The sequence below is a fragment of the Rhineura floridana genome, chromosome 18 (assembly GCF_030035675.1).
Source record: "Rhineura floridana isolate rRhiFlo1 chromosome 18, rRhiFlo1.hap2, whole genome shotgun sequence".
Taxonomy (NCBI): Eukaryota; Metazoa; Chordata; class Lepidosauria; order Squamata; family Rhineuridae; genus Rhineura; species Rhineura floridana.
In genome coordinates, this window is record NC_084497.1 from 8,311,934 (window position 1) to 8,339,465 (window position 27,532).

Here is a 27,532-nt window from a genome sequence, read left to right on the forward strand (position 1 = left end):
GCAAAGTGGCATGGTTCACATTCTCTAATGCAGATACATATTATTAATCTGATATGTCCCACTCAGAGCAATTGATTATTACGTCCATTGATTTCAATAACAGTAATAATACTTATTCAATCACTTTCCACACATTTGTTGTTGTTATGTGCCTTCAAGTCGATTACAACTTATGGCGACCCTATGAATCAGCGACCTCCAAGAGCATCTGTCCTGAAGCACCCTGTTCAGATCTTGCAAGTTCAGGTCTGTGGCTTCCTTGATGGAATCAACCCATCTCTTGTTTGGCCTTCCTCTTTTTCTACTGCCTGCTGTTTTCCCCAGCATTATTGTCTTTTCTAGTGAATCAGGTCTTCTCATGATGTGTCCGCAATTAAATGCAATTCAGTCTTCAGTAGTAAGAGATCAAATGCAAAAAGAGGGCTGGATCGGAGGTTCCCTTTCAGCGTTTGCAGTGCTTTCAAATCACCGGGCCTCTCCAACAGTTTCCAAAATTGTACACATCGTTATGATGATGAATTCAAGATGATGATGACTTGGAAAGGACAGGAAGCAAAGATATCTACAAGGCAATCAAGAATCCGTAAAAATGCTATTTTAAAAACCCCATCCTTTCCTCCGACCCGGTATCCTTATCAAGACACAGACAGAAATTCGACAGGTAGAGACGAATTCATGGAAAGCGTGTGGAGTAAAAGGGAGAAAATGGAACAATCGGATATTTTCGCCTTGGAGGTGCAAGTGCTTTAAGCTGAAAGCCTGCGGATTCCCTTCTCCTTCTCTTCTTCACTCACACATGTTCCTCCAGATCCGGAAGTGTACCTGAAATCATGGTCGCCGCATCCCTTCCCTCTGTGGGTTTCCCCCCCCCAGAATCCCTTGCGGCCCACCTCGGAAGTTTCTCTCTGTCTGGCTCACACCCGCCTCCTGCTGACGTCACCGCCGCCGAGGCGGGGAAGAACCAAACAAGATGGCGGCGGCCCGAGCGGACGCGAAGGGGAACTGAAGCAGAGGCGACTCAGGGCCGGGGCGCTCCCTTCACCGCGGAGGCCCCGAAACAAAAGGGGGGACGCCGGCCCGGCTCGAACTTTGCCCGTTTTAGGGCCTTGGAAGCGCCTCTTCCCCACCCCAGTCTACTGACACCTGTGTGTGTGGGGGGCGGCCGCATGTTTTGGGGGTGGGAGAAGTTCTCTTTTGCTTTGGGGGAGCCCCCCACCCCATTGAAAGCCACTCTCCTCCTTCCCCCCCTTTTAAGAACCCTCCCCCCCATTGTGGATCGTTTGGTTTTGCGGCTCCTTCCCCATTAGGAAGGGGCTTTCAGGCGCCCTCCTGCTTCACCCCTCCTTGTGAGGTAGGCCGTTCTCCCCCCCCCCTTTCCTCACTTCCTCCCCCCTCTGGCAAAGCTGCTGCTTCTGCTTAAGATTGTGCCCCCCAACTGGGAGGGATTTGGCAGCCCCCCCTCCCACTGTTGAAACAAGAGGTTGTAACCCCACCACCACCTTTCTCCCCCCCACGTTAAGGGGGTGTTTTAAAGTCGGCCTGTCTTGACTCCCCCATTTTTGTTTTTCTGGCAAATCCATTCCTGTTTCTAATCCAAATTCTGAACCCTCTCCCAATTTATACCATCTCATCCCCCCCCAGTTCTTTTCAACCTCATTAATCTCCCCTTTTAAAACACATCTTGATATTTTGGGGGTAACTTTCTTTCCCCCCCCAAAAAAAACACGCTACCAGATTGGACCCCTTTGGAGGGAGGCACCCCTTCCCACAAGGCTGACCCCCTCTCCCTTTTATGTTGGGAATATCTCTTCCCTAATCAGAGGTCTTCGTATCTGAAATTATCCCTATCGTTTCCTCTCCACCCCTCTGAGTTTTGGGGTAGTTCTCTTTGAGAGGAGGATCTGATTTCTCTGTCTTGCAAGCCCCTTTCTGCTCTGTCATCTTGGGGTAGCCCCTTTCCCTTTTCACCCTTTTCATTTTGGAGTTAATTCTTGCCCCAACTTAGTGTTTAACACCCCCCCAAAAAAAGCCCCTTTAGATTCAGTCTCTTCCCCTGCCCCCAAGCATTGTAAACTCCCCTTCTAACTTTGGCTAAATCAGCTTAACATCCTCCCCACTGTTTTTTTGAGGTGCAGTGGGGTTGTGTCCATTTAGCCTTTTACTCCTCTGCAACTGTGGTGCCTCCCCAAACTTCACACTTGCTTCCAAAGTTATTGAAGCGTTCACATCAAACCGTTTAAAAGACGGTATCTATTTTTTGGCGTGTGGGATATCCTGTCCTGGACTGTTTTTCCTTCCCTTTTGGGGTGGGAGTGACCCACTATTTTTTTCATTTCTCCCCACCCCCTTCTTGAGCGCCTTCTCCAGTCAGAGCGGAATTGATTTGCACGTGGCAAGCTGACGCCTTTCTTGGAAAAGAACAGGGGGCCACTTCTGAAATTGCTGTCGCCACAATTCCCCTCTGCCGCCAGAGGCTCAGGATGTCAGAGAATCAACCCAACCACCCCCACCCTCCAATGAACAATAATGTGGGGGGCAGGCCCCCTGCCGGAAATAACCGAGGGGTCCGCAACCTCAACCAAAACCCTCTCATCAACGTCCGCGATCGCCTCTTCCATGCACTTTTCTTCAAGATGGCTGTCACCTATGCTCGCCTCTTCCCTCCTTCCTTCCGTCGCATATTTGAGTTCTTTGTACTTCTTAAGGTAATGTTTGGGGGAGGCACGGAAGTGGGTTGTATGTAGCACAGGGTTGGGGAGCGTCAGACCTGGGAGCCAAATGCGCCCCTCCAGGCCTTTCTACCTGGCCCTCAGAAGTCTCCCTAGGCCACACTCCCTTTACACCTTCCTTGAATGTTTTTGCCTGGCTGCAATGCGCCCTTGAACTCTGATCATGTCTGGTGCTTGCCTGGATGAAGGATAGAGAGGTGTGTGTGTAGAAATTAGCTTGCTGTATGTACAAAGATAATATTTACATTGATTGCTCTGCCCACTTTCATCTCTGGCCCCACCCACCACTGTCATGCAGCCCCTGTAAGGTTGCCCAGAAGAGAATCCTCATATTTCTATTTCAAACTTAGTATTTAACTTTGCATTTGCCTACATAGAATAGTTTTCATAATTTGTGGCCCATAAACCTGGGGAGGGAAACAGCCTCTGTCCCCTCTTCCAATCTCGTCCACTTTTACAAGAACCTTCCTGGTTGTCTAGGTGCAACCCTTGATCACCACAGGCGACTAGCCATTTAGAACTCTATGCTAGGTGAATATCGTGCAGTCCTGTCGAAGGAGTACTTGGAGCGGGTGGGTTTAGATAACACTAGCAGCTTGCTTCAAAGTTTTTAAACTGTGCGTGTGTGCGTTTTTGCTGTGCTTGGCAGCACGTGTTTTCACATGGGTTTATTTATTAGAATAAAATAGTAATAGCGGTCAAAGCTTACAAAACGTGTTCAGTCAGTGTTGCCGCATTTTGCAGATGGGGGAGACTGAGGATGAGAGATTGGTGCCTTGTGTTATGAAAGTTAATGTCAGTATAGGCAGTACAGGTTGTAGAGCATGGAATCATAGAATAGTAGAGGTGGATGGGGCCTCTAAGGCCATCAAGTCCAACCCCCTGCTCAATGAGGAATCCAAATCAAAGCGTTCCCGACAGATGGCTGTCCAGCTGCCTCTTGAAGGCCTCCAGTATCGGAGAGCCCACTGCCTCTCTAGGTCATTGGTTCCATTGTCGTATGGCTCTAACAGGTAGGAAGTTTTTCCTGATGTCCAGTTGAAATCTGGCTTCCTGCAACTTGAGCCCATTATTCCATGTCCTGCACTCTGGGACGATTGAGAAGGGATCCCGGCCCTTCTCTGTGTGACAACCTTTCATGTACTTGGAGAGTGCTATCATGTCTCCCCTCAGTCTTCTCTTCTCCAGGCATGCCCAGTTCTTTCAGTCTCTCCTCATAGGGCTTTGTTTCCAGTCCCCTGATCATCCTTGTTGCCCTCCTCTGAACCTGTTGCAGCATGTACTTTGTATGTAGCAGCCCCTCATTCAATCCCTGGGAGAGGCATAGAGAACCTCTGCCAATCATTGTAGACGTTTCTGGGCTAGATGGTCTGATCAGGTACGAGGAAGCTTCCTGTGTCTTAACCCCACAAGACACAGAGCAGACACCTGAGCAGAATTCCTTGAGGGCTAGCAACTTGCGTGGACTCCTAGAAGTGTGGAGGCAGGCCCTGTATGCCAGGTGTGGGGAACCTTGGTTCCTCCAGATGTTACTGAGCGACAACTCCCATCATTCCAATGCATGATGGGAGTTGTAGTTCAGCAACATCTGGAGGGCCAAAGACTCCCCACACCTGTTTTAGGTGATTTAATGAAGTTTCTTGCTTGATGCAGGTAATCTTAGAGCCCGAGTGTGTGTGGAAATTAGCCTATTGCACAAAGGTGAAATTTACATAGAATAGAATAGTAGAGTTGGAAGGGGCTTATAAGGCCATCCAGTCCAACCCCCTGCGCAATGCAGGAATCTAAATCAAAGCATTTTGGGCACATGGCTGTCCAGCTGCCTCTTGAATGCAACATTTGTTGCTTTGCCCACCAGCCGCTTGCACGGGGCCTCCGGACGGTTGTCCAGAAGGGAATGTGGCCGTCGGGCTGAAAAAAGGATCCATGGCCTCGGCGCTCATCCATCTGTCTCTTCCCCCCGCCCCATTTTCTCCTCTAGGCCCTGTTTGTGCTTTTCATCCTGGCTTACATCCACATCGCCTTCTCCCGCTCACCCATCAACTGCCTGGAGCACGTCCGGCACAAGTGGCCGCGGGACGGCATCCTGCGGGTGGAGATCCAGCGCAACTCCAGCCGTGCCCCCATCTTCCTCCAGTTCTGCGACAGTGACAGGTTCCCCGGCATGGTCATCGAGACGCTCGGCGGGGGGGAGGAAGAGGAGGAGGAGGAAGAGGAGGAAATGACCGTGGAGATGTTTGAAAACAGCTCCATCAAGGTAGAGTGGGACCTGCCTTTGACCCCGCGCGTCTTTTCCCTCGTCTAGTTCCCTGTTGTGGAGATCCTCTTGGATACAGAACAGCATTGCTGCTTCTCCCTGCTGGGAATGTAAAACGCTGGCTGCTTTTCCGAGGTGACGTTCGGTGGCTGATTGAGCCCCCAAGGAACGGTGTGCGAGCTGCCTCGGTTGCAGGGCGGCGTATAAATAGCACAAATGGGGAGCTGTGGGCCAGGTGTCCAAATGTGGCTCTCGGGGCCTCTTTAACCGCCCTTGGGACTCTTCCCAAGGCCACCTCTTGAGATCAGCCCCGTGCCGGCCTTGCTTCACGCCTCCTTGAGTATTTCTGCCTAGCTGGAAATGTGTCCTTGAACTCTGATCGCTTTTCTTTTCTCTGTCCTCCATCCAGGCAGGCAGAGGGGTGTGTGTGTAGAAACTAGCCTACTGGACAAAGGCAACATTTGCATCTGTCGCTCCACCTACTTTTGCATCTGGCCCCGCCCACCACTGGCATGCAGCCCTGCGGGGTTTGCCTAGGAGGGAATGTGTGGCTGTCAACGATTCCCCACCCCTGACAGAAGCAAACTAGAAAGAGCCCTGCTGGTTCAGGACAGATCTAGTTCTCACAGAGGCCAACCAAATGCCCCAATGGGAAGTCCCCCAGCAGACCCCGAGTGTGACAGCAACTCTCCCCACTTGTGATTCCCAGGAGCTGATAGTCAGAGGCATGCCACCTCCGGCAGTGGAGGGGAAACATAGCCATTGTGGCTAGTAGCCATTGATAGCTTTACTTCCCTTGAACTTGTCCAATCCTCCTCTAAAAAGCCATCAGACTTTGCTCACCTCTCTTCCAACGGCGTCCTCCTTCCAACAGCCAACTTGCCAGATCCTTCCAAGAAGCCCCCGAGTCAGGTCCTCCATGTCTGTTTCTCCGCTTGTTATTGGTAACTGGAGAAAGTCTCTTCCCCTGTATTATAAGGAGGAGTTGGCAAACTGACCTATGTCCAGCAACCAAGTCCTATGGCAAGTGTAGCCAGCGTGTGGCTCTCCAGATGATGTGGGGCTCCCCGACTCCCAGCATGGCCCAAGGGTGAGGGAGGATTATGGGAGATGTGGTCCAGCAACTTCTGGAGGGCCACATATGTTCCCCCATCCCTGATCTAAGAAGGGGCATTCCTTATTGCATGTCAGAGATGGAAGAATGCCTTTATTTAGAAGAGGCAATCCCTCCTGCGGGGGAGTGTCTCTTAGGACAGGGAACATCCGCAGTCCTCCAGAGGTTGCTAGACTCCAACATGGCCAGTAGTCAGGGATGAAGGGAGTCGAGCAGCATCTTGAATGCACCTCGTTGGTTACTCCTGTCCTATGGGGGAAGGGTTGAAATTACTGGGGATGTTTAGTGTGGAGAAGTGGTTAGGAAGGGTTCCACCCCTTCCTCCATGAGTCCATTTGGGTTTTACAGCGCCTGTCAGGAAGATTAATCCCTAGAAGACAAAGACATACAAACATTGCTGGATTTTATTCTTGCTTACAGTCTTGTCAAATAGATGTGCAAGACAGTCGGTAAACAGAAGCTCACACATCCTTCCCCCCCCCCCTCAAAACGATGAGCCGAAGCTGTTTCCTGCTGTTGAAAAGCAGCCTCAGTCTTGGCCATTTTTCTGACGGAGGTTTTGTGCCTTGGCTCACTCACTTGAGTCACCGGGAGCTTCATTTGCTGCTCCGTGGGGCGCTTGCACTGGGGACTGGCTCGTGTAGGCTCAATGTGTGGAGTTTGTTTTTATCTTAGCAAGACTTGTATACCGCTTCATTCAAAAAGTATCTCTTAAGCGGTTGACATAATAATATAGAACATTCATTAATCTCCTCCCCCCCCGATTAAAGTCAGACTTTAAAAAGCAGCAGACTATGGGTTGTATGGAACTGAGCTCCACTCAGAATAGACACACTGAAATGAATAGACCTAAATAAGTGATGTCCGTTAATTCGGTTGGGTCTAGTAGGGAAGTTCAGTCTGCCCTCTTGATTCTAAATGGCATCCAGTTGCATCCTGTTCCTTGATCCCAGGAACCATCATGCAAAATTTGATTCTGAACTCTTAAGAGGTCTCCAGATGCATAGCAAACAGACATGATATCTACCTAATAAAATGGTGTCTCTTGGGTCGGGTTGCCTTAAACGAAAAGAGTTTTCAGCAGGCATTGGAAGCAGTGCAGTGAAAGTGTGCCTGCCTCATATCAAGTGGCAGGGAGTTCCAGAGAGTTGGTGCTGCCATGTTAAAAGGCTGATTGCTCCAAGTGCAGAACAAACATTATGTGGAGTTAGTGGGCTGGGTGTTTTTAAAGTTTCTTCTAAGTTCTACACAGCTAGCATAAATCCCTCCCTCCACCAATACTCATTTCCCACTCTTTTTCCATGCTATCAAACCAGCATGAAGTATGTTAAGGGTTTGTTAGATCAAATTAATGGCTTGTGTGAACATCGTCGGGTGTCCCAGGGTGGTAATGTGACTGATTTTACTTGCTCAATTTACTTCTTAATTTCATTTAATTTTCCCCAATATGGTTTCTTTTCTTTTTTTAAATATCCCTTTACGTTGAGAGTAACCCAGTGAGAGATTAAATAAACCAGCGCTACTGTTCACCGGCTGCATCTTTGGAGCTAAAACGATATTCATTATATTCAAACAGTATAGTATCATTGTTCTTGATATTAGATCTAACTGGGACATTTCTTCATTCAGGATTTATTTTATCTTGGGGGAAGTGGCTGCGAGGGGGCTTATATTGGCTGATTTCTTTGTGCAGATGCTGGAAGATTATCCTGCTGTTTGTTTTTAAAAAAAGTCAAGATGATGCACTATTCCTCAGTAGTGCAATGGGTGGCCTTCTGTCAAATGCAGAATGTGCGGGAGGGGAAGTTTTTAATTAACCGTCAAGCAAAGTAGATATTTATTCTACTCCAAGGTAGGCTTAACCTACTTTACAAGGTTGGTGTGAGGGTGCAACAAGAGTTGCAGGGAAGCCAGGGGTAAAATCAGGGTGATTAGAAGAAGTGATTAAAAAAAGGTGTAAGTTAAAAAAAAAAAGAATCCAGTTCCCCCAGAGTATTGAATGTGCAATACTCCAGACTATTTTAAAATAAACAAATTCTTTATTGCACCCTGAGGAAAAAAAAGGCTTCTAATTATAATAAAAAATATTCAGACAGATTCTCAAGAGCAGAGTCACTGGTGCATGAAAACAACGAATCCAGTCAGTTGTGATTGTGCTTCTACATTTTCATTCAAGGTTAGCCAATGTGGTGCCCCCCAGATATTGTTGGACTGCCACTTTATCCCCATTTGCCGTGCTAGATGGGGCTGATGGGAGTTGAGAGTCTGGTGAGAAACGGATATTCCCATCCCTCATCTAAGAAGAGGCATTCTCTGCTCTCAGGAGGGAATGCCTCTTCTAAAAATAGGCATTCTTCCATTTCTCCTATGCAGTAGGGAATGCTGCCTCTTAGAGCAGGGATGCTACTTAGACCAGATAATGTCGGATTCCAGCTCCCCTCATCCCAACAATGGTCACTCTGGCTGCAGCTGATGAGCAGTGGAGTCCAAGAACATCTGCAGGGCACTCCGTTGGCTAACCCCTCTGATTGTTAGCCCACTTTGAGCAAAGCCATGATTTACAGCAAATGCCTTTTTGAAGCCTCCCTGCAGCCAGCTGACTGGAGTCCAGGAGGGCACTTTGAAGGAGGTGGTGGTGGATGTCTTTTGAATAATCTTTATTAAATTTATTTTTCCAAAGCGCTCCTTCCACATAACAAAACAAACGTTTTCAGCGATGAGCATGGTGCGTATATTTCAGTGCACAAATATGCTAATACTCTCCCTATAAATATTTGCTTGTCTAAGAAATCAGATTTATTCATAATTCATTAATCTACTCTACTAAAAGTCTTGTCATCCAAATGTTAAATAAAAAATGGAAACGGACTGCCTTCAAGTCGATCCCGACTTATGCTGACCCTGTGAAGAGGGTTTTCATGCCAGGCGATATTTAGAGATGGTTTACCATTGCCTTCCTCTGAGGTTGAGAGCAGGGACTGGCCCAAGGTCACCCAGTGAGCTTCGTGGCTGTGTGGGGATTCGAACCCTGGTCTCCTAACTTTTTTTCTTATATATTGTTTGACTCCTGTTTTCCCCTACAGTTCCTCCTGTTTCTTTAACACAGTTGTTATTTAAATAAGTGACATTTGTTCCCAAATGCTCCTTAGTATGCTTTCCACATTTTAGCATGCATAATCCTTGCCAGGGTTGAGATATACAGCTCAGAGTTCAGAGAAAAGCTGATCTTATTTCTGTCTTAAATGTTTCATTTATAATCCTTATCGCCATCCTCCAGGATTGTTTCGCTTTCACACGTTCCCATAAAGCCTCCCTTGCTGTGATTATTGCAGAGGTTATATGGTAATTCTGGAGCCACGGCAGGATAACCCCCTGTTCCTCATCATGACAGCCTTTGTGCTCGAAATGAGGGAATTTGGAGCCCAGTGCTCAAAGCTGACCTTGGCAGGCTGGTGGGCTCAGGTGGGCTGTGCTCTGAAGGACGCAGGTCCCAGTCTGTGGAGGGTCATGACTCCAAACCGACAACCTTGAACTGAGCTCGGGGACCGGCCGTGGAACCAGATGAATTTTACAGAAGGGCCGCAGTTCAGTGGTAGAGCCCGTGTTTTGCATGTAGAAGGGCCCAGGTTCAATCCCCGACATCTCCGGGTACGGTTGGGAGAGAACTCCGAGTCTCAAACCGCCCTCAGATGTTTGAGAGGGAGCGGTGGCCTGGGACAGGGCATTCTTTGTGGCAGCCCCTCTGAGCTGTGGGATTCCTTCCCCACAGAGGTGCGCCGGGCACCTTCATGAACTATTTTTTGTTGCATACTGGAGACACACTTCTTTATATTTAACATCCTGCTATTTAAATACATTTTAGGACCCGCCTTATTCTTCTGATCGTAAATTCTTGTAACTGATTTCAGTGTTTTTTTTATTATTTTGTCGTAACCCACTCTGGGACCTTACGGTGAAAGGCAGCTAAGGTGTGGGGTGAATGTGTGGCGTAGGGAGCCAGAGTTGTGTGGCGGTTGGAGTGTTAGACTGAACGTAAGAACATAAGAAGAGCCTGCTGGATCAGGCCAGTGGCCCATCCAGTCCAGCATCCTGTTCTCACAGTGGCCAGCCAGGTGCCTGGGGGAAGCCCGCAAGCAGGACCTGAGTGCACGAACACTCTCACTGGGACCTGAGAGACCCGGGTTCAAATCCCCACTCAGCCATGAAGATCACTGAGAGGCTTTGGGGGCTAGGCATTCTCTCACACAGCCTAACCTACCTCACAAGGTTGCTGTGAGGATAAAATGGAGAGGGGGGGAGAATCACGTATGCCACCTTGAGCTCCTTAGAGGATAGAAATGTTAAAATAAAATAAAATCAATCAATAATAGTAGACAGTGCTGAGCTTGATCGACCGATGTACCTCATTTTGTATAAAGCACCTTCCTGTGTTCCTATGAATATAAACGAGCTGTCTATATAAGCACACACGGGCTCTCTTTAATCCCCTTCTCTCTATGTTGTTTTTTCCCTCCCCTCACTGACGCAGTTTGAGCTGGATATTGAGCCCAAGGTCTTTCTCAAGCCCTCCCGGCTGAGCGGTGCCAAAGTGCTGGCCCCCAACGAGAGCCAGGAGTTCTCCTTCAGTGGCGAGCCGGCTTCTAAAGGTATGCAGCCCCTCAGCGAGACTGTGTCCGAGTTTGAGATGCTAGCCAAAACAGGTAAAGACACCGTTGCAGCCTAAAATCTTTCTTCTTCCTTTCTTTCTTTCTTTCTGTAGTTACTAGTCCTTGCATGTCAGTAAGTTTCTCTTTTGAGAAGGAGTGAGCCCACAACGGAGAAGGCCCTGTGGCCTGTGCTCTCCCCCAAATCTCGGGGCACATGGTCCCTGAAATGGACCCTCTCCCAATGATCTCGGTGCCCGTGGAGGGAGGGGGTCACATGGGGGGAGGCAGTTTTGGGGGGGTGGAGTAGGCTGCAGGCCCCTGCGTCCTCCCTGTATGTGCTTGATCGCACTTAAATACGCCTGTTGTGCCACCTCACACATCAGAATGCATGCCTGCCATCACCCAAGATGGAAGGCGGGGTGAAGCAACTGGGCGTATTTAAGCATCCGTCGGCGGTGCATGCACGCAGGGGTGATGTTGCCTGGGAGAGCGGAGCTCCTGTTCTGCAGTCCGTGCCACACTCCAGTTGCGGCCTGTGACCCGGCGCTGGCAGGGAGGGAGCTTCACCCTCCCAGCCACAGGGCCCTTGGCCAGTGCCCGACCTGGCCATCCGCTGGCGCCCGGGCCTGGTGATGTTGGCCTGGGCTCAGTGGAGCATACAGGCACATGGGTCCCAGTTGCTGAGCTGGATCCAAGTGTCCTCCTTGCATAGTTATTTATTTAATTAATTAAATAGTCTGTGCCCTCCAGGAGTTACTGGACTCCAACTCCCATCAGGTCCAGCAGTCAGCGTGCCCAGTGGCAAAGGATGATGGGAGTTGGGCATTCTGCAACACCTGAAGAGCTGCACCCCTGATTTAAAGCATCTTCTTCTTCTTTTAACCCCCCCCCCAGCCTCGCTCTTCAGCTGAAAAGGCTCACAGAGCAGCTTGCAAAGATCAACGAACAAGACCCCTAGAATCTTAAAGAGGAGGAGTCTGGTGCCCTCTAGCTTTTTTTGGACTACAACTCCCATCAGCCCCCAGGCAGCTGTGCTGTCTGGAGGCTGATGGTAGTCCAAAAGTTCTAGAGGGGCACCCGGTTGGGGAAACTGATCTACTACTCTCTCGCTTGGCTTCTGCCACCATTGAGGTGGAGCGAATGAACCCACAGCACTCCTCTGCTGTGGGCAGCTTGAAGGCCCATCTCTACGCGGCGTCCTGTTTCCAACCGTGGGCAAACAGTGTGCCTCTGGGAAGCCTGCAAGTAGGATTCTACCCCCCAACTCATCTTGTTTGTCCCCAGCACTTCTTGTTCTAGAGGTATACTGCCCCTGAACATGGGAGGCCCATTTTGGCTAATAGTCACCAATAGCCCTTCATCCTCTAGCATTTTGCTTAATCTCCTTGATGCTGCTGGAGTCCCAGCTCCCATCATCACCACCACTCTTGACCATTGGCTGTGGCTGCTGGGAGCAGCAGTGTAGCCGCCTGGGGTTTTACGTTTTGGACGCCAGGTCCCCATATCTCCAATGTCCTACTAGCCAATCAGCGTGAAAGGCAAGTGTGTTAGCCACTGAGAAGAGTCTTCTAACTTGCTTCCTTGCCATTTCCTGTTGATTGGAGCCAGTCGGAGTGAAAGGGGTTCCTATTAGTTCCTACTTCAAAAAGCCAACTTGTGGAGAGGGAGAATTCTGTAATGGCAGAAGAAGAGACAGGGAATCCTGACGATAGCACCCCATCTATATCATCAAGCAGTTCTGCAGCAGCAGGAGATAAATGTGCAGGCACTGAAATTCAGTAATTCAAACAAGATCTCTGACAGTGAGAAAGGACAGTCAAATGGTGACAGTGAGAGAGAAGCAGACAGCAACATTCAAACCTGGCCAGATTATTCTGTAATCTTAGAAACTTGTTTTGAAGCCTTCTCAGGTAGCTATGGATATGCAGGTTCATCTCAACTCATTGGATTACCCAGCTGGATTTTCCTGAATCAGCTGACATGTTGTGAATTTGGGGGTGGGTGGGTGATGGTGGAGACCTAGGGAAATCTCCCGTTTCCATCCTCTTGGCCTTGCGCAATGACCCTTCCTTGCTTTTTGGCACCTTCCAGTCTGGCCCCAGGAAGAGTACATCGTCGAGTACTCCTTTGAGTATGGATTCCTGCGCTTGTCTCAGAGCACCCGCCAGCGCCTCGGCATCCCTGTCATGGTGGTGACGCTTGGTAAGTTTCCTTTTCATTCTGGCCACGCTGCCTAACCGCTGCTGCTGTTCGTTTCGTTGTTGCCTGCCGGGTGTGAGCCTGTCCTCTCACTTTCACATGAAATGCCTTTTTCAAAAAAACAAATTGAAGGTCCTATATAGCAGGGGTGGCCCTCCAAGAGGTGCTGAACTCCAACTCCCATCTGCCCTGGTAGCCAGCGTAGCCAAATGCCCAGCGACGTTTGGAGGGTCCCCGACGGTCACCGTCCCTGTTGCTTGTGAGAGATGGATGAGTGCCTTTATTTCGAAGAGGCGTTCCCTCCCGAGAGATGGAGGGGACATCTGTGGTGCTCTTGGTGCGGTTGGACTACAGTTCCCAGCAGCCAGCTTGGCCACTGGTCAGGGATACTGGGAGCTCTAATCCAGCAGCATCAGGGTCTTCCATCCCTTGTATCCATCACTTGGCAGCAGCTCTCCAGGGTTTGAGATGGGACGTCAGAGCCTAAAAGCAGCCCCGCTGCTGGATCAGACCAGAGGGGGCATCCTGTCCTCAGTGGCCAACCAGATGCCCACTGAGCAAGCGGGACCGGAGTGCAATAGCTCCCTACCCAAATGGGAATGTCAAAACATGCAGACCTTTGTAGCCGTTCCGTCATTCTTTTCTGCCCTCAGATTCTTGTTCCCAGCCATCTAAACTTGTAATGTGGTGATGTGATGCCCCTGGCAGTGATTGGCTGAGCCGCCCTGATGTCAGAGTGTGCCTCTGTGTGCCATTGGCTGACCAACTTCAATAGTAAACGTGTTCACAGTGCCTCAGCATCCTTTGCTTTGTGCAGTCGCAGCAGACTTGTGTCGTGGGGGATTATTACTGCAGATGGGGAAAGCTGCCTTGCTGAAAACCCCCGGATGCAAGAGGTGAACTTGGGAGCTCCCTGACTCGTGGTTCAAGTCTGTCTTAGCCGCTTATTCCTGTGCAAGCTTTGCTCCCTCCCAGTCCCAGTGAAATTGTCCGCTGCTTCCTTCGCAAGCTCCCGCTCCTTCCCCTTCAGCAGTTGAGACTGTTTCTAAACATTCTGAGACTCTACACCAACTCCTCGTTGCAGGGGTGGCTTTGTTGCGTAGCTGTGAAATGTGTTCACCATCCCAAGCCCTCGACTTGCTTCTCTTTCCCACACCGCAGGAACGTTTTCTCTGTCTCGCCTCCGTTAATTCTTGTCTCCACCTATTTGTCAGACCCCACCCGGGACCAGTGCTTTGGGGACAGGTTCAGCCGTCTTTTGCTGGATGAGTTCCTCGGTTACGACGACATCCTCATGTCCAGTGTGAAAGCCTTGGCAGAAACTGAAGAGAATAAAGGTTTTATTTATATATATATATATTTATTATTATTATAGTTTGTTTATATGCCACTTTTGGGCCAAAAGGCCCCCAAAGTGATGAACAGCACATTATAAAATACACTGCAAAAAAAAAATTAAAAATTGAGTCCATCTTAACTAGAGTCTGCTCAATGCAGGAATCCAAAGTAAAGCATATCCGACAGGTGGCTGTCCAGCTGCCTCTTGAAGGCCTCCAGGGTTAGATGTGAGATGCTGAGCCGTCCAAACGCTATCCCAAATCATCCAGCACCCCTCATGCATCCCAAAGTGTGAAGTATTTGTGTGATGCAAAGGTCTAAAAACAGTAAGACCTCATTCCTCCAACTTTGTTCCTCCAGATGTTGCTGAACTCCACCTCCCATCAGCCCCAGCAATCAGGAACAATGGTCAGGGATGGGGGGGAGTTCAGCAACATCTGGAGGAGCCATGGTTCCTCACACCTGCTATAAACAGGAAAATAAAACCATAGGTGTGCAGTTAATAGTCCATAAATTGACTGGGTCACACCTTGGGGAAAGCCTTCTTAAATGAAAATGCCTTCAGTTAGATGCGTTAATATCTTGAGGCAGAGTGCCTGTCTAATTTCAGCGGGCAATTGATTCCAGAGGGTTAGGGTTGCAACCCTGAAAGCCGCTTTCTAGCACAGGGCAGATGGTACCTGAAAAGCGCAGTTGCCAGATAGGAATATATGGAGTGAGACCGTCCCTTAATTTCAGTGGGTCTACTATAATTCATGGCGTCTTCGCTGCTTGCAATAGTTGCTAAGCCTGGCAAACACCTTTCCATACAAGTTTGCATATTTAATCTATTGATTTACTTGCAAAATAATTCCATACTGTCAATGCGTGTGTGTATATATATATATGTACACATATATATTTCACGGCAATGAACAGCATAAACTCAGCACAGAATCCGGTCCTTTGGTCAATTTGCACATCGTGAATTAACTGTTTTCAAGTTCCTAGTCCCTATGCCAGGGATGGGGAAACCTGTGACCCTCGAATCTGTTGTTGGACTCCAGCCCCCATCACCTTTAGCAATCAGCATGTCCTGGCATGTCTAGGGTATTTATTTATTTATTTATTTATTTATTAAATTTGTTGGTCGCTTTTCTACACACACGCGCGCACTCAAAGCGACTTACAGGTAATAAAAAAGTAAAAGATTGAAAAATACATAAAAAGTTAAAAACAGAACAGTACACAAGCGGTGGAGCAACCCTTCTTAGGAAAGCTATATAACAAGCCTTCCAAAAGCCTTCCAAATTTAAAAGTAGATGCCTGGGAGAAATGTTTTTGCCTGGCACCTAAAGATGGACATGATGGTGCCAGGCGTGCCTCCCTGGGGAGAGCATTCCACAAACGGGGGCCACCACTGAGAAGGCCTGATCTCTTGTCGCCTTCGGAGGAAGTTGTTGGGAGTTGTAATCTGGCAACATCTGGAGGGCCACAGATTCCTCCATCTCTACTTGAACGCTGCAGTGTCCCCTTTTTAAGAGTTGCTTTGGCAGATTTCCAGTATTGTTTACTGCTGAAAGAGTTGAACGCCTCCCTCCTCCTTGTTCAGGGTTCCTTCGCAACGTAGTCTCCGGGGAGCACTATCGTTTCATCAGCATGTGGATGGCCCGGACATCATACGTGGCGGCCTTCGTCATCATGGTGATTTTTGTGAGTGTCTGTGTTGGCCTGTTAACCTTTCGTGGGCTGCCTTTTGGCCCCCTTGGATCCCTGGAGACTGTTTTAGGGCAAGCGCAGACTGAAACCGTTCATGATTAAACCAATGAATATGTTGAAATATACCAAGAGTCAATCATTTTTGACACTTCAGTAGTCGCAAGTGGGGGAATCATCGTAGGGAGCTGCCTTATCCCAGTCAGATCCCTGACCCATCTAGCTCTACACTGACTTGCAGACGCTCTCCATGGTTTCCAGCAGGGACACTCCCCTGGTCCTGCCTGGAGATGCTGGGGACTGAACCGGGGGCTTCTTGCATGCAGAGCAAGATGCTCTGCCACGACGTTGTGCCCCGTGCTTCAAAAATAAAGCAAGATTTTGGCCGTTGTGGTTCTGTACAAAGGGCTTAAAAGGAAGCCACCTTCAGACCGTTGATCTGTACCTCAGCATTGCGTATGCTGAGTAGCAGTAGCTCACCAGGACTTGAGGCAGGGAAACTCTACCCTAGCTGGAGATGCTGGGAATTGAACGTGGGATCTCCTGCGTACAAAGAGGACGCTCTGTCACTGAACTACGGTCCTTTGTCACAATTTAGAACAGAGCTTGGAAGATTACTTTTGAAAAGGAGTAAATTACAGTTCCCCCAAAAGGAATAAATTACCATTACAATTGTTCTGAAAGGGATTGATTACTTTACCATTACTCAAAAGTAATCATTACAGTTACACTTAAGTTACGTCAAAACAAAACTAGAGTGCCTGCAAGGTGCTGGCCTTGGCTGCTGCACATCTAAGTAGCCTAAAACCACATTAAAAGTAAACACACACACAGAGGTAGTAGAATAATTCTTTTTATCCATAAGATAGCAATGGTGGTCTCTCCACCCCGTCTCGCTCTCCACCTCCTCCCTCGTCGCCTCCTCCCCACCCACAGAGCACGAGGGAAGGGCGAGGCTGCACAGAAGCCCAGTTTGAGGCACATGATTTTCATCCACAAATCAGAGGAGCAGAAGACTTCCCCTGAGTAATGCCCAAAAGTGATGCTGGAAACATTACAGTTACTCCTCAAAAGTAATAAAATTACTCCCTGTTCTATTACAATCAAAATGTAAAGGAATTACCCACTCGTTCCTCAAAAAAGCAATGAATTACAAGTAATTTGTGTTTTTTGTAACTAATTACTTCCAAACTCTGCTTTGAACACCTTCCCCTTCCTGATAGTCTGGAGGTAATCTTTTGCTCACCATGGGTGAGGGGCCATTATTTATGACCCCGCGTCTTCATGTTAATTCAGTCGGTGAGAATGGGGAACTCCGGGAACTCATTCTCCAGTTTTTGTGTCCAGGCTCTTTTTTTGCCTCTTAGCTACAGTACCAGGAGACCTCCTGTGTGTCCCAATTTATTTAAAGAATTTTGAATCCTGCTCTTTAGCCAAAAAAGGCTCCCAGAACTGCTTAACAAATCTCTTAAAAAAAAATTTTTTTTTAATAGCCCCTACCCTCAGGCTTACAGTAAAAAAGGGCACAGCATGAAAGAAACACTGATTGGGAGGGAGGAGGAAATAAGCAAACTCAGGTTCAAGTTCTTCATTACCAATCAGGATACACGCCCCAAATGGCGACATACAGAGAAATTTATTTGCTGCATTTATATCTCACCATTCCTCACAGAAGCTCAGGATGGCATAACCAGGTTCTGTGTTATCCTCACAGCAACCTTGTGAAGGGTAGATTAAGCTGAGAGATAATGACTGGCCCAAGGTCACCCAGTGAAGTTCTGGGACGGGCAGTTGGGCGTTCCTCTGAGGCTGGGTAGTCCTTCTTATTAAACCCTCTAAAAGTGAACTGTTTGAGAGCTCAAGTGAACCGTCCCTTCAGTTTTTAGTTCAGGTGAAAGGGCGGGTGTCTGTCAGCTGTTAGAATTTTTTTTTGTCTGTGCGAAGGGGACACTGGCCCTATATTCATGGGGGACCGGCGGCTCTGATGCTCTCCCGCACTTTCTGTTTTTCAGACTCTGTCCGTCTCCATGTTGCTTCGATATTCACATCACCAGATCTTTGTTTTTATCGGTAAGCGTTTCAACTGTGCTCGCCGGTATCTTTTTGCAGGCGCTGAGGCCAAAAACGACAAGCTACCCAACCCTAGGTAGAGTGTTTGACCAAGACTTGCATCCCCAGATTGCCAGATGATGGGAGCCATAGTTCAGCAGCAACAGGAGGGCTGCCCCTGGTTTAAAAGAGCCAGCTTCAGTAGCTTTAATTTGAAGCTGGCTCGCTTTGAAGCTGGCCGTAGTTAGTGTCAACCACAGTTTGTTGGCTCGGACAAACCACGGTTAGGTAGAACTGGCAGGAGCTCTCTGAGTGCTGTTTCTTGTAATCCTTTTCAACGGGAAGATTGAAACTGGGAGCTTCTGTGTCTAAAGCTGAGATTGGGGTGTCTTCCTTCTGTCCTTTTGAGGGCTTTTTCTCTCCCCCCCCCCTTTTTAGTGGACCTTCTTCAGATGCTGGAGATGAACATGACCATTGCCTTCCCGGCGGCACCCCTGCTGACTGTCATCTTGGCTCTCGTAGGTAAGGGGGCAGCCTTGCAGGAACGTCAGGAGCTGCCTTTTATATACCAAGCTGGGCCTTTGGTCCTGTCTACCTCAGGAAGGCCTCTGGCCCCAACTCCTCCAGGGTTACAGCCGGGGAGCCCTTTCCCCAGCCTTGCTGGGAGATGCCAGGCATCGAACCTGGACCTTGGGCGTGCACAACGGATCCTCTGCCACTGAGCTACAGTGTTCTGCTATGAGTTACGGTGCATTCCTTTAAAACTTGAGTAAGATCCCAGTCCTCATGGTTCTGAATAAAGGGTTGATTTAAGTAGCAAAACAGGAAGCTGCCTCCTGCGGAGTTGGATTGCTGGCCTATCAACCTCATCGTTGCCTACTCTGACTGGCAGCAGCCCTTCAGGGTTGCAGACTTGGGGGCGTCTCCCTCAGCCCTACCGGGAGATGCCGTGAACTTTGGCAATCAAAGCCCAGGAACGTAGGAAGCTGCCTCATTCAGAGTCGGGCCATTGGTCCATTTCACTCAGTTTTGCGTACACTGACTGGCAGCAGCCCTTCAAGGTTTCAGCCCCGCCTGGAGATGGCAGGGATTGAACCTGGCGCCTACCTGGGATGCTCTACCCGCTGAGCTACAGCCCCTTCAGGTTTTCACCATCACCCCTTGAGGAGAAACCAGCTGGCAGAGAGTTAAATGGAGCCAAATTGCAATTAACATTTTTTACTCTGACTCGGGACATCTGAGGCTAAGGGAGGAGGAGGAGGTTGTGAAGGACTTCCGTTCCCTTCCTGAGGTCTCCCGACTGACGTTTCCTAACACCCCACTGGTCTGGGTTCTCCCCACCACCGCTGTATTTTAAATATAACCTAAGCTGCCTCAAGAATATTGGCTAATCGGTGTGGGAAATAAGATTTGAAATTGCCCCTCTCACACACGGAAGATTTATTCAGCCAGCCCTCTGGCTTCCTGAGACCTAGAAACTTGGTCTCCTGTTTCATTCCATGAACAAAATGAAAGCTCTGCCTCCCAGGTTTTTCTGCACTCCGGGAGGTTAAGTTCTTGGTCATAAGTAACTGTAGCGCCAAGTGGCTTTAATGTTCGCTGTCTACCGGTGGGCCAAACTAAGAAATCTTGGTTGGGATAACGGCTTATTGACCTTCTGTGTCTCCCTCTCTCTTCATTCATCCACCCGCCTGGCAGGCATGGAGGCCATCATGTCTGAATTCTTCAACGACACCACCACGGCCTTCTACATCATCCTCATCGTGTGGCTGGCAGACCAGTACGACGCCATCTGCTGCCACACCAGCACCAGCAAGAGGCATTGGCTGAGGTAGGGAGGCGTGAATCTTTCTTTCATGACTTCCTTCTGTCCCGCCTTTCCTCCTCCAGGGAGCTCAGCGAGGTTCTCCTTGCCTTCCCCATGTGAACCTCCCAAGCACCCTGTGGGGTAGGTTAGGCTGAGAGACGGTGACTGGCCCCAGGATCGCACGCAGGGAGCTTCATGGCCAAGAGAGGGACTTGAACACTAGTCTCCCAGGTTCTGATCCACCACTCTGAACATCCCACTGGCTCTCTTCTGCCAGGCCATCCCTCACCCCTCAAGCTAAGCCCTGTCTGTTTCAACTGGCTGCCTATTTGCTCCCGAGCCAAGTTCAAGGCTTTGTGAAAGCCCTGTGCAACTTGGGACCAGGGATCCTAGCTGACCACCTCTCCAGGTATGGATCAAGGCTATCTTTAGCTTGCTGTTTTTTTATAACCAGCAGATTGTCAAAACGGGGACGCACAGAGAACACCCTCCCTCAGGTTACTTATGAGGTGAAGACAGGAATGGCCTCTTACATGTTTACCCAAGTGACCCTAGACTCTTAACTCGGGTGGGGAACCAACCTCTGGGCCAGTCATGCCCCCCCCCAAGGAGTCCAGTTTGGCTTGTAAGGCCATTTCTCTTAAACCTTGTCCACCACTAGTGACATAAGCTGATTGGCGGGAGGTCAGGGTTTGATCCTACCTTGGCTGTGTGATCCAAGGTTGCATAGCCAAGGCAACAGGATTTAATCCCTGTTCACCAGCTCAATGGAGATTAAAGCCTTATTTTATGATGCAATTTAAAGCAGCCCACTCAAAAGAGCTACTTCAGAGAAGCTTTTGCAAAGGCTTTTAGACAGTACCTGCACTCCCATTTGCTCAGACAGGCGCTTGGGGGCTGTCTTACAGCCTTTTCCAAGTCCTCCTGCGTGTCCCTTTTAATTCTCCAAGGTCAGGGAATTAAAAGGGGACGGTGGGGAGAGGCTTTTCCAAGTGTCCCCTTTAAGTCCCCAAAGCGCAAGGGGTTTTGACAAATGGGCATCCCCACCTGCCTGCCAGTCTTCTGATGTCATAATGATGCTGTGTGACTGACAGGTGGACGGCCCCGCCCACCTGTCAAATTTGGCCCATGAAGCCGATCCTGATGAGGGTCCGGCCCATGGAGCCAAACAGGTTCCCCACCCCTGCTGCTTTTTAATTTTTTTGTTTCCTACATAGCGATGATGTTTGGTTTGGTTCTTACCTAGTTTGCAGGAAATCTTACTGAATGTTGTTGCGTTTTTATATAAACCGCTTTAGAGGTTGTTATGAAGCGGCATCATTTTTCAGCCAACAAGCAACACTGGCAGGGATTCTCCAAGGTCTCTGGCAGAGACGGGATGGGTCTCTCCTAGCCTGAGAACTCGAGTTCATGTATTTGAGATTGGGAAGGACTGTTTCTCTCCCCCTGCGTCCGCTTGGGTGACGAAGGTGACATGGCAAGGCGCCTTACACCGAGTCACTCCACTGGCCTTTCTAGCTCGGTGCCAGGACACAAAGTGGCAGCAATTCTCCAGGGTTTCAGGCAGGGGGCCTCTCCCATTTCTACCCAGAGTTGCCGGGGCCAGGCTTGCTCTCCCGAGCCGGCAGCTGCTGTCGCTTGTGGCTGGTCTCTCTCTCTTGAGCCAATTGCTCTTTGCAGTTTCGGGGCTCTTGTGGCTGGCAAGGCTCAAAGGCCCCTTTTTCCCTCTGTGCCATTTTCTCCTCTTTAAACATCCCCCCCGCTGATAAATTTCCTGTGTGCCTCTCTTGGGGAAATAACCTGCTTTTTAAGAAACTGTTCTCAGCTCGCTTGTTTTGCCTGCAGTTGGGTGCTGGTTTGAAACGGTGGGGAACGAACCATGCGTCGTTGATTTGGGGTGGCCACTGCATTTTCCAAACGCAGTGTAAGTTTGTAAAAACAAAAACCGTTCTCTGTTTTCCTTCCCAGGTTTTTCTACTTGTACCATTTTGCCTTTTATGCCTACCATTACCGCTTCAATGGGCAGTACAGCAGCCTGGCGCTGGTCACCTCGTGGCTTTTCATCCAGGTAGGCTGCCAGTTCCACCAGGTCTGTTCGAGAGAGGATCCCTCACTGTGAAGAGGAGAATTGCGGTCACGGTTCTGCGTGGGCTGCAGACCTGCAGCTTCCCATGCAGAATGCGGAAGGGGCAGTTGGCGGGGTGCCCTCTGGACTCCCAACAGCCCATGAGAACAGATCTGGATTGGGATCACTTGGCCACCATAGTCCCTGCATTGGTAGCTTTGAGAGTGGATTACTGCAGTGTACTCTCTGTGGGGCAGCCTTGGGCCCGGGATACCTTAATGGCTGCCTGGGAGCCCTTATGTCCCAGCCCGACCACAGAGAGCATCCGGAGGGATGCTGTTAATTGTCCCCCGTCTTTAAGAGGCCCAACTGGCCTCAACTAGAAGTCGGGCCTTCAGTGTCACCAATCCAATGTGGTGGAACGCTCTTCCAGCAGAGATTCAGTGGGCACCCTCGCTTTTGACTTTCGGGTATCTCTTGAAGGTCTTCTTAATGCCGGCAGGCCTGTGCAGTTGTTTAAAACATCTCTTGAGTAGCCAGTCATTTTTAATGATTGTTTTGTATTGCTTTTAAATGTTTTTAGGCTGTTATACGCCTCACCTGAGGTTTTGCGAGAGGGCGGTGGATATAAAAGAAGAGCCTGGCTGCTGGTCAGACCTAAGCGGGCCCATCTGGCCTGGCATCCTGTCCTAGCAGTGCAACAGCAACTGTCCTCACTTGCTGTTCCCAGCAGCTGGCGTTCAGAGGCATTTACTGCCTCCAAGAATGGCAGGAGAACCTAGCCTTTGTGGCTAGTAGCCATCGATAGCCTTTTCCTCTTCCTCCATGAATTTGTCCGATGTTTTAAAAACCATCCCAGTTGGTGGCCAGCACTTCATCAGTCAGCGTGGCCAAACAGTCAAGGATAGTGGGAGCTTGGGAGTCCGACAAATTTCAGGAGGGTATCCCACTGGCTACAGAATTCGGCTTCCTTGGACAGAGCCACTTTTTAGGAATTTTGCTTTGAAGTAAACAAAAGACGCTAGCCGAGTCGCTAAACCTTGAAAGGATGTGTGAAGTCTCAAAAGCTGAAGAGGCGGCTGACCTGAGATTTGCAGCGATTGAGGGAAGGTGGGACTCTGTCAAGCTCTTGGGCCTTTCCCCATGCCTAGTAAGGCGACATTAGTTAGGGGAAAACAGGGATTGGCTAAGCCAGCTGCCTGTCATAGTCAGGAGGGGCCTTTGGTTCCGTTTGCCTTGGCTGCCCCCATCCCAAGAGCCAGCCCAGGCCCAGAGGTGGGGAGCATCCTTGCCCCCCTTTCATGCTGCCGGATTGCCGTTCCCATAATCCCTGGGCATGCTGGCTGGGGCTGACAGGAGTTGTAGTCCAACGTGCCCAGAGGGCACCCTTTTGGCAAAGGCTGGCCTAGACTAAGCAGGGGCCTAGGAGAGCTGAGGCATTCAGGCAAAGGCATTCAGGGCACAAGCAGCAATGGGTCATGGGGAGTTGGCTTCTACCGAGTCAGCCTGTTGGGGCCCCCTAGCGCTCCGGGGTTTCAGGAAGGGAGTCTGCTGGGGATTGAACTTGGGTCCTGCGTGCGAAGTAGGCACTCTGCCACTGAGCGGCATTGCAACTGGGAAGTGGTTGAGACAACTAGCCCAACCCTTGCCTCCACCTGAGAGTAGTGTTGGGAAACGGCAGAATAAATTGTCCCAAAACTATTGCATCGTTTCGGCGGGCCACAGGATTTGGCATTCCTTAGCACAGAAATGGGACGGCAAATGTTTCCTTATTTTTTTTTAGAAAATCCATTTTGCTTTTGGCTTGAGGGTCGGGGGTGGAGCAGGCCGTAAAACGACCCTTGATTCATAACTCGCCTGCTTTGGTTGTGGGAGAGCCAACGTGGCGAGTGTGTCTCTCAACCCCCTTTTCCCTGCGCTTGTGTCTCCGCCCGCCCCCCACAGCATTCCATGCTCTACTTCTTCCACCACTACGAGCTGCCGGCCATCTTCCAGCAAATCCGGATCCAAGAGATGCTGCTCCAGAACCAGCAGGGTGGGGCCCAGACCACCCTCCAGGACAACCTAAACAACAACACTGTGGCCCCCGCTGACCCCAGTGGCTTGCGGCCCCACATGGATGCAGGCCCCTCTGGGGAAGGAAGTGGCCCCCTTGCCCCCGAGGATGCCCACACGGCCGCCGTTGTGGCCGCCACTGTGGCCTCTCTGGGAGACAACTTCAACTGGGTGGCAGAGACGGCTGTCATTGCGGAAGCATCCTTCTTGTCCAACCTGAGCGGCTCCCTCTTGGACCCCAGCGTCTCGCCAGAAGCCGGCGGGGCCTTGCAGGACGCTGCAGCCGCTTCGAGCATGATAACCCAGATTCTGGTCAGCAGCGACCGAGCAGAGGCTGCCGTGGGTTCTGTCGCCATAGAGGTCACGTCAACAACTGGGGTGCCTTCGCTGGCAGCGGCACCTTCTGCTGCCCCCCTCGGTTCAGCACATGAGGACGTCCCCCAGCCGCCAGAGGGCTTAGTCAGCCAAGCCAGACCTCAAGACACAGACTGCCTCGCGGGCCGTCGCTCGCCGGACACCACTTTAAGAAGGCCCCCGAGTCAGGCCTCCGAAGAAGGACTTGCTGTGGCGGGCTCCTGCCCTGTGCCACCGGACAGCACCACCTCCCTAGACCCAGAATCCCGCAGCCTCTCCTGAATGCTTTCCCTCGTTGCGGACTGTATGCCTGTCCATTTCTGTCCTGCCCCCGTGATTCCCCTTGAACAAGAGGCAGAGCCAAAATGCGAGATGCAAAGCAGGGGGAACCCTTTCACTTCCACCCACCCATCCTCCTTCTCCAAACCCAGGAAAGGGGGAAAATGTGAATAAAAAATAGGGGCTAGCGCTAGTCGACAGGAGAGTCCCCCCATCCTCTGCTTCCTTCCTGTTCTGCGTTGTGCCCCGTTGGGTGAACTAAGCTGCAGCTCACCTCTGTCCTGTGCACCCCCCCCCCCAGCTTTTCAAATCACAGAAAATCATGGGAAGTCCCCTTAGCGTCTGCTGGAAATCTTGACTTAATTTGTACTAGAATGATTATTATTTTTGTGCTTTCTGTTCCGTTGGGCAGCGGGGGGAGTATGTGGGGAGACAAAGAAATAAGCAACAGGTATCATGGCGCAAACTCTTAATAGGGGAGGATGGGTGGCTGTGCAAGGACCTGGACCCTCACGTGGATGTGAGATAGTTTTGCTGAGAAGCGGCAGCCCTGGAAACCTTGGGATTCCTTGCGGTCGCTGGTCTTCAAGATCCTTCACTCTGGAAGCGCTGGAGTCAGAGAAACTTCTGCCCAGGCTTTTTAGAGCGTGGGTTGCGCATATATAACACAGCCTCTATGAGAGTAAAACATGAGATTTTTCAAAAAATTGCTGAAGGGTGTTGCAGAGGGCTTTTTTTGTTTTCGATGATGTGATGCACTTGGAAAGATGTGGCCGATCCCCCCTCTTGTGGAGGAAGTCCTTTTTGGCCACCGCAAAGCCACTCGCCACTCCCCGGGTGCTTTCAGGGAGCCAGCAGGAAAATGATTGTGGCCAGCCAGATTGTGGCTAGCTATCTGCAGTGGTTGGTGGGTGTCAGTTGGGTATGTCCCCCCCTTTAAACCTCTGGAGGAAAAAAACCAGCATCCGGATGAAATTGCAGAGAGCTGAGGCTCTAGCAAGCTAGTTCACCATGATGCATGATTAGCGACGGGCTTGTGGAGTAGGGAAGGAGGGGGGGTTGTTTCCCTTTCCATAGTCCCTGGTTTCCAGCCCTGATATGAGCTGATGCTCCAAGATGGAAGGGGGGGGGGAGTCTTGAGATTAAGCGTAGGGCTTGGTCAAACATAACAGCCAGGGCTGTGGCTTCATCATTAGTTGTTGGGGTTTTTTAGTTGTGCTAACTCAGCCGTTCGATGGCCACCCACACAATATTCTCTTGTTGATGCCCCTTGCGCAGATGCCACAGCCTCAACCCTCGTTTCATGCAGCATAGTGGCATAGAATATTCCTTCCCCCCCCAGTGCCTTATCTTGTAAGTGGGATGCCTTTTGAAGACGATTTTGCATCCAAAGTGCCACTGATAAAGGGGCACTACTCCCCTCCCTCCCTAAAAGACCTGCTTCCCGATACGGACTGCTCATCCCTTTCCAGAATGGAGCTTTGCCCCCATAAATTGAGGCTGGGGAGGGGGCAATTGAGAGTAGAAGTGATTTTAGCCGTGCGACTTAGTTGGCTCTGAAGCTTTAAGCGCTGGAGCGGCTTTTAAAGCAGATCTAGCAATAGCGAGAGGTAACTGAGAAGCCGAGGTGGAGCCGTTCAGAGGATTTAACGGGAATTCTGCCCCTAGGGCTGCACCATCCTTCCACATGGGCTGGAGCGGGCCGGATGGAGTGCCCTGGAGAATGTAGGGTTGGTTTTTTATTTGCTGTGGGTGCAAACAGGTCACTTGCAGCAAACAGGAGATACCTTAGAGGGTGGGGGCTCACAAGGGAGCGCATAAGGAGCCACTGCCCTTGCTTAAGTGCAGGCCTGCGCAGGGCGCATGCGCACAGGTGCAGTGTTGAAACTTTCAGTCAAGCCAACACCATCTTAGGCTGCTGCACTCTTAAATTAAAGCTGGGGTGTGTGTGCACTGGAAACCCCCTTAGTTGGGTTTGAGGGCAGAAGGCAGGTGAGTGTAGTGGTGAGAGCAGCCCAGTCATGTGCAATATATCAGTGGGATCATTTGCCACCCGCTGCCCATCCCTCTTCCACTTGGGGGCTGAGGTTGCTTGTGCGAAACTAGACTGTTTTTGGGGGGGTGCTTTTGGGGTTAGCATTTTTATGGGGGAGGTGGTCAGGTAGAAGGGGCTGAGAGCAAATCAAAGCAAACCATACCTGGAATGAAGAGTAGAGTTCATTCTATTTAATGTACAAAAAATGTATGTATATATTATAAATATATATATTAAATACTATATCTAACACTGTTGCTTTCATGCTTCTTTTTCTTACCTTGCGGTAGAACAGAGTACCCTTTTTTGCAGGGAAACCGGTCCCCCAAAACATGCAAAATCCAGGACTATCTGCAAGAGGGTTAAGGGCCGTCTGTTCCAGAGAAATCTCTTCCACGGAGAGCTATGCTCTCCAAATCTCCCTTTTTCATAGGTTTATCTGTCCCTGCTCCACTTTTAGTACTGCTGCTTACACTCATCACCGCAAGATGAGCATTTTGTGCCCCCCCAAAGATTCCAGAACTCAAACTGTGATGCTCTTAAGGCTGGGCCGTCACCAGCTCTAGGAACTCCCATCAGCGGTCCCAACCTGCATTAATCGCCTATTTCTTTCAAAATTGAGTATTGCTTATTTTTCATTTGTTACAAAACTTCAATGAAAGGTCTGAAATGATCTTGGTGCCCTCAACCCCACCCTTGAGGAAATTACCCTGGTGATTACTGGCCCGTGATGAACAGGGCTGACATAAATATTCTGCCATTTCTTGTGTGGAGGCAGAATCCTAGACTTCGAAGGGACCTTACATGCTGTGTAGTCCAACTCATATGCACCCTCTCCCTCCCCGATTGACGCAGAAAAGTTTGGAGGGGGGAAATACGGAAAAACATTTTGTGGGTTTCCAGAATGGCG

The 27,532-nt window shown here is 49.9% G+C and overlaps 1 protein-coding gene across 2 annotated transcripts; it reads left to right on the plus strand.

Annotated features, from left to right (window-relative positions):
- Positions 1 to 890: 890 nt before the first annotated feature.
- Positions 891 to 26,874, plus strand: TMEM259 (transmembrane protein 259). 2 transcript variants are annotated; one of them, XM_061601957.1, is made up of 11 exons: positions 891 to 2,705; positions 4,711 to 4,986; positions 10,629 to 10,800; positions 12,838 to 12,948; positions 14,160 to 14,282; positions 15,875 to 15,975; positions 17,991 to 18,048; positions 18,466 to 18,549; positions 19,726 to 19,858; positions 21,803 to 21,902; positions 23,844 to 26,874. In XM_061601957.1, exons 1-11 carry the CDS (start codon positions 2,481 to 2,483, stop codon positions 24,588 to 24,590), a joined length of 2,130 nt encoding a protein of 709 aa, XP_061457941.1. In that variant the 5' UTR covers positions 891 to 2,480; the 3' UTR covers positions 24,591 to 26,874. The 2 variants fall into 2 exon arrangements, with proteins under 2 accessions (XP_061457941.1, XP_061457942.1); XM_061601958.1 differs by having other exon boundaries at positions 10,629 to 10,746.
- The last annotated feature ends 658 nt before the right edge of the window (positions 26,875 to 27,532 follow it).